At 45.6% G+C, this 13,862-nt stretch overlaps 2 protein-coding genes across 2 annotated transcripts in view; one reads left to right on the top strand and one right to left on the bottom strand.

Annotated features, from left to right (window-relative positions):
* The window catches only part of SCTR (secretin receptor), an 18,688-nt gene extending 12,913 nt beyond the window's left edge, over positions 1-5,775 (top strand). The window contains exons 7-13 of the mRNA XM_010019068.1: positions 488-641; positions 733-793; positions 1,340-1,409; positions 4,055-4,146; positions 4,240-4,378; positions 4,561-4,602; positions 5,594-5,775. Coding sequence (XP_010017370.1) covers positions 488-641; positions 733-793; positions 1,340-1,409; positions 4,055-4,146; positions 4,240-4,378; positions 4,561-4,602; positions 5,594-5,770 — 735 coding nt within the window. The 3' untranslated portion in view covers positions 5,771-5,775. The remainder of the gene's footprint in view (positions 1-487; positions 642-732; positions 794-1,339; positions 1,410-4,054; positions 4,147-4,239; positions 4,379-4,560; positions 4,603-5,593) is intronic.
* Positions 5,776-12,843: 7,068 nt separating this feature from the next.
* Positions 12,844-13,416, bottom strand: TMEM37 (transmembrane protein 37; the record flags this gene model as incomplete). Its single annotated transcript, XM_010019067.1, has 1 exon — positions 12,844-13,416. A coding segment is annotated over one exon (573 nt), but the record flags the coding sequence as incomplete, so codon positions are not given.
* Between the last annotated feature and the right edge of the window lie 446 nt (positions 13,417-13,862).

Genomic DNA, 13,862 nt, shown 5'->3' with positions numbered 1-13,862 from the left:
GGGGGGGGAGGGGGAACAAAGAAAGAAGCAAAACCCCCACATCACAAAAAGGCCTTTTTTTGTTTGTTTTACCCACACTCCACAGTTTTTCTGCATTTCTGTTGCTGAACAAGAACATTTTGAACAAATTTTAACTTACCTTTATTAACCCTTTTTCTTAGGAAAAAAATACTGTCAAATGCATTCATGTGCTTCTCTAAGGTGGTATTAGTGCTACTGATACTAATAAGGTAGTAATAGTGAAACTCCTTTAAGTGAGACAGTAACCCAAACCCATGCCTTCAGATCTTGCTGGTGAGGCAGTTGATTAATGCTTTTATGAGTACCATCCTTGTTTTCTTGCCATGTGATCACCTGTCTCAAGGTGAACCCATACAGACCCCTAACTGCTACAAAATCTCTATTAGCCAGGACTTTTTACAGCTCTCTCTCTATTAGAAGGTAGACACAAACCCAACAGAAAACTAATTATCCTCTCTTTCCTCAGGCTGGGTGTAAGTTCACCATGGTCTTCTTTCAGTATTGCATCATGTCTAACTACAGCTGGCTCCTCGTGGAGGGACTGTACCTCCACACTCTGCTGGTTATTTCTTTCTTCTCGGAAAGGAAGTTTCTCTGGTGGTTCATCATCCTTGGATGGGGTACTGGTTTTCCTTTCAGTAAGAATAACTGTGGGTTTGTTTTGCCTTTGGGATGGACTTGTGGAGCAGTAACTAGCTTTTCCAATTGCAGGTGCCCCAACTGTATTTGTGGCTGCATGGGCAACTGCTAGGCAACTCCATGAAAATATTGGGTAAGTTGTGTGGATGTGGGGAAGATGGCACAGCAGGGGGAGCATGTAGCCCCTGCACAGACTGCTTCACAGGGTCCTGCTCATTTCTAGCCACTGGCAGCCAAGCAAACCAACCACGACCCTGCTGTGGTATGACCACATCCTAGTGTGGGTGGGAGTAGAGGGCCAGCTGAGCAACTTGAGAAAGAGTCTTGGATTTGATATGAGCATTTCCAAGGGGAAATCCAAGGGAGACAGCCTTCAAGTACAAATCCAGCCCACAGTGTTTTCAGCATCTGCATCTGACTTCCTGATCAGTGAAACTTTGTTCCTTTCTCTTCTCCCTACCAGAATTTTTAACAGTGGTTGCACTCTAAGGGCAGGGTATACTTTTGTGCTGTGCAGGTAAACAGTTTTTCATCAGAAACATTGTACCTCTAAGTGAGAACAGGAAATGAGTTTTGTAGAAGGGAATAGGGGCTATCTGAAGTGCAAACTAGACTAAGCCTCTTTGGAAAGGCACCAGTGTTTTGATAACTGACTGCACCTTCTTTTCTATTTTTACAGGTGTTGGGACATCAACACTAATGCTAATACCTGGTGGATCATTAGAGGCCCTGTAGTTTTGTCTATTTTTGTAAGTCTTTTCCGGGAAAAGCAGATTCAAACTGTATTTTCAAATACTATGAAGTCAACATGCCTTAGAAGTGTGTTAATGAACTGATTTAGATGTGTGCCTGAACTGGTGTGACACATAGCCCTTAAGCAATTTCTGCTCAGCAGGATTTAGTCAGTAACTAATGGCCTGAAGCTGAGTTCACAAGAAAAGCTAGAATGTCCTCCCAAGAAGCAAAAGCCTGAAGAAGATCAGGTTTCCACATCCTGTTGATTTCATGTGAACTTGGCTGGCTTGCAGAAGCTTGTTTTGGACTGTTTCAAGGAAGGCTCTAGGGGAGAAACAAATGGACTGTACATTTCTGTACAATCGCCTTTGTGTCTCCTGATCAATGCCCCTCTCAGCAAAACCAAAACCTACTTGCCTTACATGACCATTAACTTTTGTTTTCAACAATGAAAACTGCTCACAGGCTGCCCGCGCCATATGTTAGTGGACTGCAATTACACTATTATGCTGTTGCTCACTGAAATAAGGCATGGGCATTCAAATTTGGCGTGAATCTGCAAAGCACAAGGCAGTAGCGATGCCAAGAACAGTTTGGTACATATAATACTCAGCACCTGTGGTTTGAGCATTTGCTGGTACTCAGAACCTTAGGTACCATGGGGCTGAAGCTGCCTCTTAGAGATAGTTGTTCTGCCCAATCGAGATGCTTTGGGGCAGACCACTCTGCAGTAATCTATCTGAAGCTGAAGCCCATGTACAGAAAGATGCCAAGTGTTAGTTACTCTCAAGTAACCTGCTGACACTTCAAGTGAGAACCCAAGAGTTGGTCAAGGTTTTTGTGTTGCCAGTAGGAGCCATTACGTTTGCAAAACACAAACACTTGCATGCTGTTCTGGAAACCCAAGCAGCAGAGATGGTGGTTTAAAGTTCTGCTCCCATTTACCACAGAGCAACTCTTCACCCCACACGAACAAGCTGAAGGACCACACAAGTGATTCAGCATCGACTTAATGAGGCCAGAGCATTTATTTTTCTTAATGTTATAACCCTGATGCTCCAGGAGCTACTCAGCAATAATTAAATGCCAACAAGGCTCAGGCATCCTGCAAAGCAAAAAGTACAATCTTCATTTACCTTCTGAACGTCACCACCCCCTTTCACTTTCCAAGTTACCTCAAAATCCTGATCACATCTAGTTTAGCAGGAGCAGTCTGCATAACTCTGTCTCTTTACCCAAGAGGCATTTCTCAAGCCCATAGCCACAGACAAGCAAACAGCCAGTCCTTCAGAATTCAGATCTAATCTCTTTATTCCTCACAGCAGACAGTCTTTAGCAGTTCAAAGGCCAGAAAATCAACATCGATAAACTCCTTTGTGCTCCTAGGCTAACATTCATTGCTGTGCCGCCCATTGCAGGAATCCCACCATCCCCCCTTCCCCAGTAGTTTTGCATCAGCAAAAAGTCCTGCTCAGCCTACACTGCTCGTGCCTGGCCTAGTGGAATAAAAACCCCAGAATACCCAGGCCTGAGCCCCCTTTCCCCCGCAGGGGGAAATATTCCAGGAAGGAAATATTTCATCTTTCCTTCATGTTCCTCAGCCCTTTCCAAACACTCTCAGCTGCCCAGACCATGCAGGAACAGTTGGTCCCTCTCCACCCAGTAATTTAGGGAACACAGGGACATCCTGGGTCTGTCCCATCTACAGTAGATCCACTTCTTCTAGGGAAACCCACTACCTCAGAGCCCTGCTCCAACACCCACAGACATGTCCAAGCTGCCATGAAGATTTTGTTTCTGGGCATACAGGAGGGTTACGGGCCTGCCACAGTGCAGGGTGCTACAAAAGGGGTGCAGGTCTGCGGGTTGTGCAGGTGCAAGAGCAGCGCAGGATGATGCTGGGAGCTCTTGTGCAAAGGACAGATAGAACCAAAGTCACTCCCTGGTGCTACAGGCTGGCCATGGGAGAGAGGCATGCTCAGGCCAGCTCTGCCTCACCTGCAGATCCTGCTCTGAGGGCCAAAGAGCATAAACAGCTATTGCTTCATCTTCACCCAAACTGAGCAGCCAATCAGCATTTTTATCTGATAATCATCCTTGGAGAGGGGGAAAATGCAAAAGGAAGATCTTGAGTATCGACTATCTCCTATCTCCACTTTTAACTACTTTGCCTCCATCAAACTAAACCATGTTGTGTCTTTTGGCAGAGAACAAGCAGCACTTGCAGCCCCACTTAGCAAGTGGCAGCTCCAGTGCTGCCCCTCTGCTGGAAACCAAAGTGGGGCCAGACTGTGTAGAGGCTGTCTGAACCCCAGACAGAAGGTATCCTACCGATGCGCCTAGTCTCCTTGCTCTTTGGTCATTTGCCCAGATAATAAGCTCTGATCGTCCCCATAACTAAAGCTGCAGCAAAGTGGCAGGAAAGCAGCCAACACCCAAACCCCAGGGTGGCTGGAGAGGCAGGGACAGGGACTGGGATGGGGACAGGGGCATGGGCAGGCCAGACATAGCCTCTCTATTTTGCCTGCTCAGCCTAAACATGCAATTGCTCCGCTGATACTTGGCAGTTACCTAAGTGTCTACTGGGCATTTGGTTTTGCTGTGGTTTTGCTTTGGTTTGGAGGGGTTTTTTTCCATCCTGTTTTTCTTTTTTTCCCAGATTAATTTCATCCTTTTTGTCAACATTTTAAGAATCTTGATGAGGAAGCTCAGCTCGCCTGAAGGACGGAGCAGTGATTTCAACCAATACAAGTATGTCCTTTACATGCAACTTCACACACATGAGCTCACCTGAACTCTTCTTGCTTCTTCTACACCAGTTATTCCCTCTGTCTTTGTTCTCAGGAGACTTGCAAAGTCAACACTCCTCCTCATCCCTCTCTTTGGGGTCCACTACATAATCTTTGCTTTTTTCCCTGAAGATGCAAGCAGTGGCACAATGGAAATTCAGCTGTTTTTCGAATTGGCTCTTGGATCATTCCAGGTATTATTTGACAAACTCTTATTTCTTTAAAACAAAAAAAGGAGTATAACATGTAAGTCTGCAACAGAGCAGAGTCCCAGTGACAAAATCAAGCTGTCTGCTTTCCCTTGAGATGCTTCATCCCTATTCAAAAACTGAAACTGCAGTTCTAATTCTGTGACCATGGTTCTTTTATCTTTTAGGGCTTTGTTGTGGCTGTACTTTATTGTTTTCTTAACAGTGAGGTGAGTTTTGTGTATATAACATTCTTTTTTATTGCTCAAGCATGCTTCATTAATCAGTACGATATGTCCTCCAATGAATTATGTGTTTCATCCGAGGGTGTTCTTCCTAGCTACCTAACGTCACTTGTGAAATACCTCCTGGACCTGGCAAGCTTAACTAATTGTATGCCAGACGCAAACTTCACCTCTCGACTATTGCAGCTCTTTCATAAATTTCATTACTGTCTGGGAAAAGAGGGTGGGAGCACCAACCTGTACACGGGCACATTGACAATCAACTAATTCTGACGTACCGTGCTATTAGCTGTCATCCCATGGCTAGGTTTTGTGCTTGATCCTTGGGTGGGAATTTATCAAAACCTGTATCCAGTCCAAGTTTATTAGGACTCTCATAAAGTAAGGATTTTCAAAGAGGGACCATTTCTTTTAGTCATATGATAAGTCCCAGCCTTCTGGATTAGAACTTGCACTCTGAAATGCTGCTGCTGGTAGAAGTGGGGGGAAACTTTATCCAAACCTGGGAGATCCTGAGATTACTGGAAGGAAATAAAACCAAAACAGTGACTAAGGTTGGAAGAAAAGTCACTTTGAAAGGGAGGAGGGTTTTGAAATACTCTGACTGATCCTTTAGCAGGGTTTAGAAAAAGTTGTTTTGAGGAAAATCTGCTTTTCTTTTTTTACACCTTAGAGTGCCAAAACGTCCCATTTTATAATTAATACAAAGATCTTGAAAAAATCTAAACCAAACACTGAGACCAGCTAGACTTTGTGAACAGAAAAACAGGTTAACAGAAAATTATGTGACTGCAACAACAGTATCACTAGAAGCAACAAGAAACAGGCCCTTTCCATACCCCTTAAACTGGGGGTTAAACAAATCCAAACCTTGGCAAAGGTAGCCTACTCTCCTTTTCCTGTTACATTGCTCTCCACAATGTGGGTCTCCAAGATAAATTAGCTGAACTAACTATTTTGTGACCTTTCTACCTAGGTTCAGCTGGAAGTTCAGAGAAAATGGAGGCAGTGGCATTTAAGCAAACACTTGCGTCGGCATCTCAGCACCTCAGCAAGTAACGGAGGAAGCGGCTTAACTCAAGAGATGCAGATGGTGAGGTTGAGCCCACCAGAGCCCAGGAGAGCAACACTCCAAAGATCAAGTGTTCTTTAACACTGTGTGCCGGGAGGTTACCTCCATGCCCAGATACGCATGGCTAAGTCCCATGGACCGTGGGACTTGTGTATGTATCCAAAAGTGGGACTTGGCTGTAGATCAATGGTTCTTGAAGCACATCTGCTCATTTATATCCTGTGTAGCAGATGAGTTATTTTGCGAAGCAAAATAGGCCAAAACATTATGCTCTTCCTTGGGCTTCTGGCCACAGTCATGTTTCTTTTCACACCAGCATTTTTCAGCTACTTCTACCTTAAATGTGACTTTTCATTTTCCACGAGGCTTTCCATGTTCCAGTCTAAGCCAGGCTGGTGATTTTTAGATGTTCTCTATTCTTTTTGCTGTTGAAGCTGGGAGGACATTTGACTTTATACTATGAAGTTTACATACCACCCTTTAACACAGCCCACAGGCTTGAAATGTAAAATTAATTCATCCCTAAAATTTACCAGTATTCAAAATATTTCTCTTGTGTTAACAGATGATGGACACTGAGAATATAAAGCACAGCTGAGCCCCTATTTCCTCTCTGATTGTATAACCATTGCTCTAGTGACAGGTTCAGACAATTTTCTTCCTTTGCCTCTTCTAACAGTGGAGACCTCAGAAATAACAGTGGTCCAGTTTGAATCTTTGTAGCTTTTTGAAATGGTAAAAAAGCCACTGTAGCGTATTCCAAGGGCTGCCAAGAAAACTTCAGTAAGATGCCTCTTTCCTGTTGTGTCTGCACCTCTGAGACTTGCCCAGCTAGTCTTTGAAGGGAAGCGGTGAAAGCCCTTGAGACATTTAAAACTCAATTGAACTGGACAGTACAAGGTATCTTGTGAAAAACAACACCAAAACGGTTGGCAAAAGTCTCTTTAAAATCTACAATCACTTCGCATGCTGAAAGCTGTAAGACTTCTCAATGTAATATGCTAGAACAAGTTATCTGAGCTTCTGTTACAGCTTTATGTTCTTAAGGATAAAATTGTTAAGCAAATTTCCCTGGTTTGAGTGGGAAATGATAAAAGAAACCATCTGGCAAATGCCTCCTGCTTGATTCCGTATCTGCATTTCCCTAGCTGCGGCAATTCTTGCCTGGTTTTCTACAAGGGCAAAGGTGCCTGAACAGAAAGCAAGTGGTGTTTATCATGCTTCTCCCTCCTCACCATGCATGGTATGTCAAATGCTGAACGATCAGCATTCCCCAACTGCTCTGCTGAAACTGCCCTAACAGCTTTTATGCACACCAAGCCTTTGTGGTAAACTTGGGCTATTTTACTAGAAGGCAAACATGCAGAGAAATTCAAAGTATACTTTCAAAGTTAAATTACCTGTGCAGGAGCAGGGTTTTGAGTGCTGTTAACACCGCTTCAAACCCTGAGATTCAGGAAAAGTATCTTTTTTTCCTCTGCCTGCACTGCAGGCAGCAGCAGCACTGATAGCAGCCTCAGCAGGAGGGAGGTTTGGTGTTTGCTCCAGCCTCCCCTGCCCCATTGGCTTTACCTGCTAATGCAGGTCACCCAGCAGCAGGAGAGTTGAACCTCTTTAAAACCAAAAAAAATGATAATCAAATATAAAGCGGTAAACTGGCAACTGTTTCCAGGAGTTTATTTTAAACTTAAGTTTTTTGAAACGTCAAGGTTTTTAGTTGACTTTGTTCTTTGAAACTGAGCCACAGCAAGTGGAAGGAAGATCAGAAGCAGGATCAGTCCCATGACCAAGGGAGAAGTGAATGCCCCTCCCTGCATGTTTGGGTGAAAGATCTCACTTCCAGCTGATTTACCCGGGCCAAGCAGAGCCTCCATCATTCTTGGTGGTTCGCTCTGTCCCAGAGCATTTAGCAAGTCAGGTACTTCCAGAAAGATAAAACCAGTAGCCTAATTTTCCCCTCTGGCCTACAAATAAGACCAAGAATTGTTTAATAAGTTGCATGTTCCCTGCCTGAGAACTAAGCATTTATCAGTCAGGCCAAGGCAGCTGCTTGTTTTAAATGCAAGTGCCTCCATCTGGCATAAATGAAGAAATAAAGCTTCAGAGGTACAGTAACATGTAATTAATTAGATCTGATGCAATTATTGGCTCTCCCACAAACCAGTGTAAGAGCTCAGCCTTGCAGTGTGTAGTTAGGACCAGCACTGATGGCACAAGGTCAGGTGGAACGCAGGCTGAGCATGACGCTTATTGTACAAGAGTCCTGGTAAAACAGAGGAAAAACCACATGCCCCAAAATAAAATGCTGCTGGGTTTTGTATTTTAAATGCTGGTTTTTGTATTTTAAAAAAGTTCTAGCATAAGTTACTGGCTTACAGAAAAAAAAAAAAAAAAAAAAAGCAGTATTCCCAGGTTCTGAATTCTTCAGGCATTGAACACCAGCCTGGTTTGTATTAATTGCTGAGGCTCCATAAAAACCCTTGGATGTCAGCTGGCATGTGGAATCCTCAGCATTTTGGGAAAAGCATGTTCCCTCACGCAGGTGCCAGAAGCAGGTGGCCCCAGGCATTACAATGCTGTGACCTGGATGTACAAAGCTACTGCCAAACACCACGATAGTGGGATGGGTTCTCACCTCGCCCACCTTCTGCACAGGAGCTACAAAAGCATCCTTTCCTGCTGGGGATCCCTTTTGAATACCTACTGAAAAATACTGAAGAGTGACTTCACTTTGGGAATGCCATCATGTTTATGAGCAGATGAAGAGAAACAGGGAAGTAAATCTCAGCAAGCAATGCAAAAAGTGAGGAGATGAATGAGCGCAAGGCATGCAGACTCCAGCATCAGTGTCCTTAAACTACTGACACAGGCTGAACATAAACTCCATATTCGGAGTCCAACCACTTCCCTTTCTCTAATACTTGCTCATTCAATGTAAAGCAGACATTGGTTACCAGTTTATTTTTAAGTCTGGTAAAATAAAGGAGGACCGTCTTTCAGACAAGTAGTTATCATTGTTTGGGGACACTATTGACAGCCACTGGCTTGTCACTCCAGGTCCCCCGAGAAGCCAGATGCAGCTCTGCAAGCCAGTGGTGTAGGCAGCAGCTCCAGCAGCCTGAGCATCAGCAGTTTAAGACCCAAGACCGAGTTTAAGAGGAAGTGATTAATGGATTTTCTCTCCCAACACAGCAACAAGGAAGTTCTCAGCAAAACTATCAGAAACAAAAAGCAGTATTGTTGTGCAGTGAATTATTATGTTGTGCAATGCCTCACCAGGCATCAGGGGAGCCAGAATTAGCTTTTTCAAAAGGGGATGGTGGTAGCTCAAAGGGGTTGGATCCACAAGAAGGTGAGAGGCCCCAGGAAGCCAACACACCTTCCAGGACATCCCCCTGGGGCAGACCTTTCTTTCACCGAGAGATGAGGCCCTTCTTCCACGTGCAAGCTGACATTGAAAGATTAGGAAGGGCCATTACCTGCTTACACAGGCCCCATTTTTTAGGTGAAGACAATCATCCTCCGGTAATCACCTTCCCCCGACTCACAAAAGCAAGCAAGGCTCAACTCCCAGACCAGATGTCCTTCCAAGCTCTGCTGATGAAGGTACTGTAGGCTTAAAAATAAACATGCCAGTAACAGTCCAGTATAGCTAGCATGCCCTGTACTGTTATTTCCTTATTTTTATCTGCAAGCAATGGTTTGTGCACAAGCTTCCAATTAAAGTTAGTAACCGAGTAAGTCTAAACAGCTCATTAACGAGAGGTGACATTCATTATCCTGCTTTTAAGAGATATTAAAACATCTGAGACAGGCCAACAACCTCTCTCATCAGAAAGAGAACACCAGGTGCTAATTAACTTACTTGAGATTACATAAACTAATTCAGTGGTGAAGAACAGAAATGTTTTCCTGACATCTCACTAAACCTCCTAGTACTATGAGCTTGGAAAAAAAAAAATACTGCATACATACATTTTTACTCATATACCTCTTCTGCAGGCCAAATAAGCAGAGCTGGGGGAAAAGAGCAAGGATGCTTCAGACACAGGGTGCCGTGTGGGAGAAGGGAGGTGAAGGACAGAGCTCTTTAGCTGGTAAACAGCACATGCAACAACAGGAAATCATTAAGAGCCTGTAAGGTTATCTCTAATTCCCATGAAGCAGCACAGCTGACTGCCCCTCTTGTTTTGCAAGACAAGAAAGCAGTGCTGGCTACTTGTGTTGGTGTGGACACTAGAGAGGGGAGAGGGGAGTGTGCAGCAGCCTCCGCTCCCTTGGTCAGCGCTCAGCAAAGTGCCATGCAGTCTTCATCTGTCTATCTGGGTAAACACACAGAACGGTGGCTGAGAGATAAACTCCACTCACCCCCTTAAATCTGCACCCCGGTACCTAAATATAAGAAGAAAGCATTACAGTTATCTTATTTCAAAGAAATTTATTTAACAAACTTCAGGAATATTGCTTGACACTTCCACAGGCTTCAGAAAATGAACAGTTACCCATTGCTGTGCAGGCTGCTGTATATAAGGATATATCTGAGACAATGAATTTAGCCATCAAAACAGATCTTCTCCCAGCATTAGTAGGTCAAGCAGAACTATACAAAAACAGTTGGAAAAAAGTTACTGTATTTTCCCTAGAGGGTTCCCTACTCCTAACAAAAGGCCTCTTCTTCAGCTAGCAGAGGGCATCCTGGAATCATTCACAATTGCACCAAGTCTTGGGTGAGCTCAGTGGCCAATTGTAACTGCTTCCCTCTAATCAGAGTGGGAGGCACCAGACTGGGACAGTCTGGCTACTGCCTTCACCCAGGGAAAGGGCTGGGGTCACATCCTCTCGCTAGCACGCGTAGAATTGATTTTCAGTTTTGGATGTTGGGAAGGCAGCACTCTGAAGCTACACTCACTTTTCTAGACAAGCTATGGACACCCTTAACTTCTTGTGGGTGAACTGTCTTGCCTGGCATAGGCACCCCTTGGCACCACAACTGAGTTATTGGTTAGTTAAGGCACTCTACCACCTAGTAAGTCCAAAGTGCAACAGTTCGGGACCAGACCTTGCAGACTACTTCTGGGGTAAGGGGCTCTGCTCACACAAACATCTGCAAGTTCAGCCCTCTGGCATGTCTTGAACAGTGCAATTCAACAAATCAAAGCTCCTTCACAGAAACACAGTCACAGTGCAATTTTCCAGAGGCGGGTGAAGGGCACAAGACCTTACCCTTGAGAGCAGGTCAAGAAATCCTGACAGAGCCGCAGCCATTGCAAGAACTTCAGGAGCTGGCTCGGTAACACAGCGCTGTGCATTATCTCACCAGGAAGAAGGGCAGATTTATTTGCAAAAGCACAAATGGCAGTGTCCACAGCAAACCTAGTCTGAAACTGCATTGCTAAACAGGCATAGGAGTATTGTCTTAAAAAGTTACAGAGGTCTGAGAAGGAATGGAGACTGTCCTCGTGAAGCAAGCAAGTTCACAGGAGCCCATCAAGCAAGGGTGGATGTATGCTTAGGCAGGACTTCAGATTCTCAGCTTTCAAAGACAAATCTGTTTACTCATGGGTCACTTTCACAGCTTTCTTGGCCTTGGTGCTATGATGCTTTTGTTTCAGGTGAAAAATTGTGTCAAACTTGCTGCGCAGGAAATGAAAGTCTTGCTGAACAGCTATCAGACAAACTACAGCAATGAAACATGTAGAAACATTTGTCTTACAACAAAAATACAAGCAGCTTTACAGTGGATATAATACAAGCATTAAGCCAGAAAACCTGAAATTCTTTGAAGACATTATTGCCTGTGGGCAACTGAGTTCTGTAGGCAGGACAGGAGGACACACATAGGGCAACCAGACCCTTAGGTCTCCTGCTGAGATCTTCTCTTTTTACATTAGAGACCATGGGCAACTTCAAAGCTGTAACAGTTTCAGAGATTCAGGCATTGTCAGGAGGAGAACCAGCCTTAACATAATTTTGACCAAGCCTTTTTGTATTTTTACCAGCTGTGACAGATCAGAGCTGCCCCCATCAGCCACTCCTTAGGCGACCATGGGCTGCTTCTCCTCCCAGGCCCACTGCTACTCAGGGAAGGAGGGGGACTTTGGTTAGGAGGACTTAGAGCTTTCACCTCCCAGAAATGCTGCAGGAGGCTCAGCTCCAGGTTGAGATTTCCTATTGCCCAAGCAGGAAGCCCTGACAACCAAAACGCAGCCCAGAAAGTCTGGTGGTCTCAGCATGGCCTGCCCAACCTCAATGCCCACCTAAAGCCCTGCAGAGCTTGTCTCTTTTGTCCCAAGGGGACAGAAAGGAAACCAGGAAGAGCAAGTCTATTACAGTGAACTCTGCAAGGGCAGAGGGAGCCAGTTTGGGTGACCTATTAGCACACATCCTACAGGCATGGCAGAGGAATGGTGACAGTGGGTAGAGGCTGTAAGCACAGGAACACGCGCTGCTGCCCAAGAAACGCATCAAAATCCTTCCTTGAACACCTGCATCACACCCAGAGCCTGCCCTTGGCCCCAGGACATCTACATTTTCCCATGCCTCTGTCAGAAGTGTCCCAGAAAAACACAGCAGATAAAGGGAACATGCCAGCAGGAACACAAAATGAGTAACGAGAGTAACCAGACCTGCGTGCCTTCTTTTTTGAAATAGAAGTGGATGAGTGAGATCCAGGTAAGATTTTCAGTACTCCATGCCACCAAGCATGACCAGCCACAAATCATCTGTCCCCAAACCAGAGGAAAGCCACAAGACACACCAAAGTTATGTCACTATTCACAGGCTCCAGAGTACAGGGGAAAGCACAACAAGACCAAACCGATAAGAGTACAGGCTTCATGTAAGCATCAAAACAGCCCATGTGTGTAGATCACAGTCTGCTACCCCTCCACGTTTGGCAGAACACCCTCTTTTAATCCACTCTTCCAGAAACTGCACTGCAGCAGCCAGCTCCAGTCTGCTTTGCTCCTGTTGTGCAGCCCTTCATGCTGACCAGCAGGTGGTTAAGTCTTCTACAGACATCAAGACTGACTCATACTTCCCCACCTTGCACACAATATAAGACAGGGTGTCTTTTTCAAGCTTCATTAGACTCCCTTTTCCCCAGTCTAATTGGCAAAGCTGATTACACAAAGGTGGAGGTACACCCTTTGCACCTAGATTTTGCCTACCCTGTTACTGGGGTGTGTGAGGCTGTTGATGTGAAGTCCACTGATCCCATTAAGGAAGAAGAGAAAGGCAGCAATGAACTCGCACCAGTACGTCAGTGTGAAGCCCGTGAAGGTGAGGTGATCCTTCACAAGGATGGAGAAGCTCAGGACACCAGTGGCTGACAGCAAAAACGAGGCAAGGATGAGAACTGAGCCCATTGACCACTTCCGCCTTGCGTTGGCATCCTCACAGACTTGGGACACCATCAGCAGCTCCAGGCCAAATATAGCAACCACAACAGCAAAGGACACCATGCTCCTTACAGGAATCACCCCCATGCTCAGCCCCTCCACCTTGGCCAGGCTGAGGTCAGTGACACACTTCAGGACGCTGCCATTGCTAATGGTGCAGAAGTGCCACAGTCCAAAGAGCTGCCCCCTTGCGAAGAGCCAGCGGCCATCACAGACAGAGATGGAAGACAAGACCACTGCTATTGCCACGCACAAGATGATTAGGCTCCTGATGAGCGTCTCAAAGAAGGATTTCTGCGGTCTCCGGTGTGCCAGCAGCCTCTGCGCCTTAAGGGGTAATGGGGTAAATAAAACTTGAGTTAATAGTGCTACTTTAAGGTGAAATGAAGCCAGAGGGATAAAGCTATGGAACTTCAGCACTTGGAAACATCTGCTTGTGCACATCAACCCCCTTCTCACAGGGGAAGGTGATGCAGTTATAGGCTGTACCCAGAAGAAAGGAAGGGTGGGTGAAGTTCTCCCGGTTCCCCGGCTTCATGAACAATGAATGCTTCACATCAAGGCCAGGGTTCGGGATCACAAAGGCTATGGGCTGAGCAGGATCCCAGCTCCACAGCCCCCGCCGCACAGCCTCCTGCTCTGGCAGGGCCGGAGGAAACCACCGGCCCCGGGAGGATGAAGCCCGACGGATGGACGGCGCAGGAGGAGGTAGAAGCGGGGGGAGAGAGAGGAGGGAGCACCCAGTTACCAGCACTGCCCTTCTTTCCCCACAG

Source organism: Nestor notabilis, unplaced genomic scaffold (genome assembly GCF_000696875.1).
Source record: "Nestor notabilis isolate BGI_N333 unplaced genomic scaffold, ASM69687v1 scaffold14567, whole genome shotgun sequence".
NCBI classification, from domain to species: Eukaryota; Metazoa; Chordata; class Aves; order Psittaciformes; family Psittacidae; genus Nestor; species Nestor notabilis.
The sequence above is the reverse complement of the archived record's forward strand: the minus strand, read 5'-3'. Positions and strand labels throughout refer to the sequence as shown.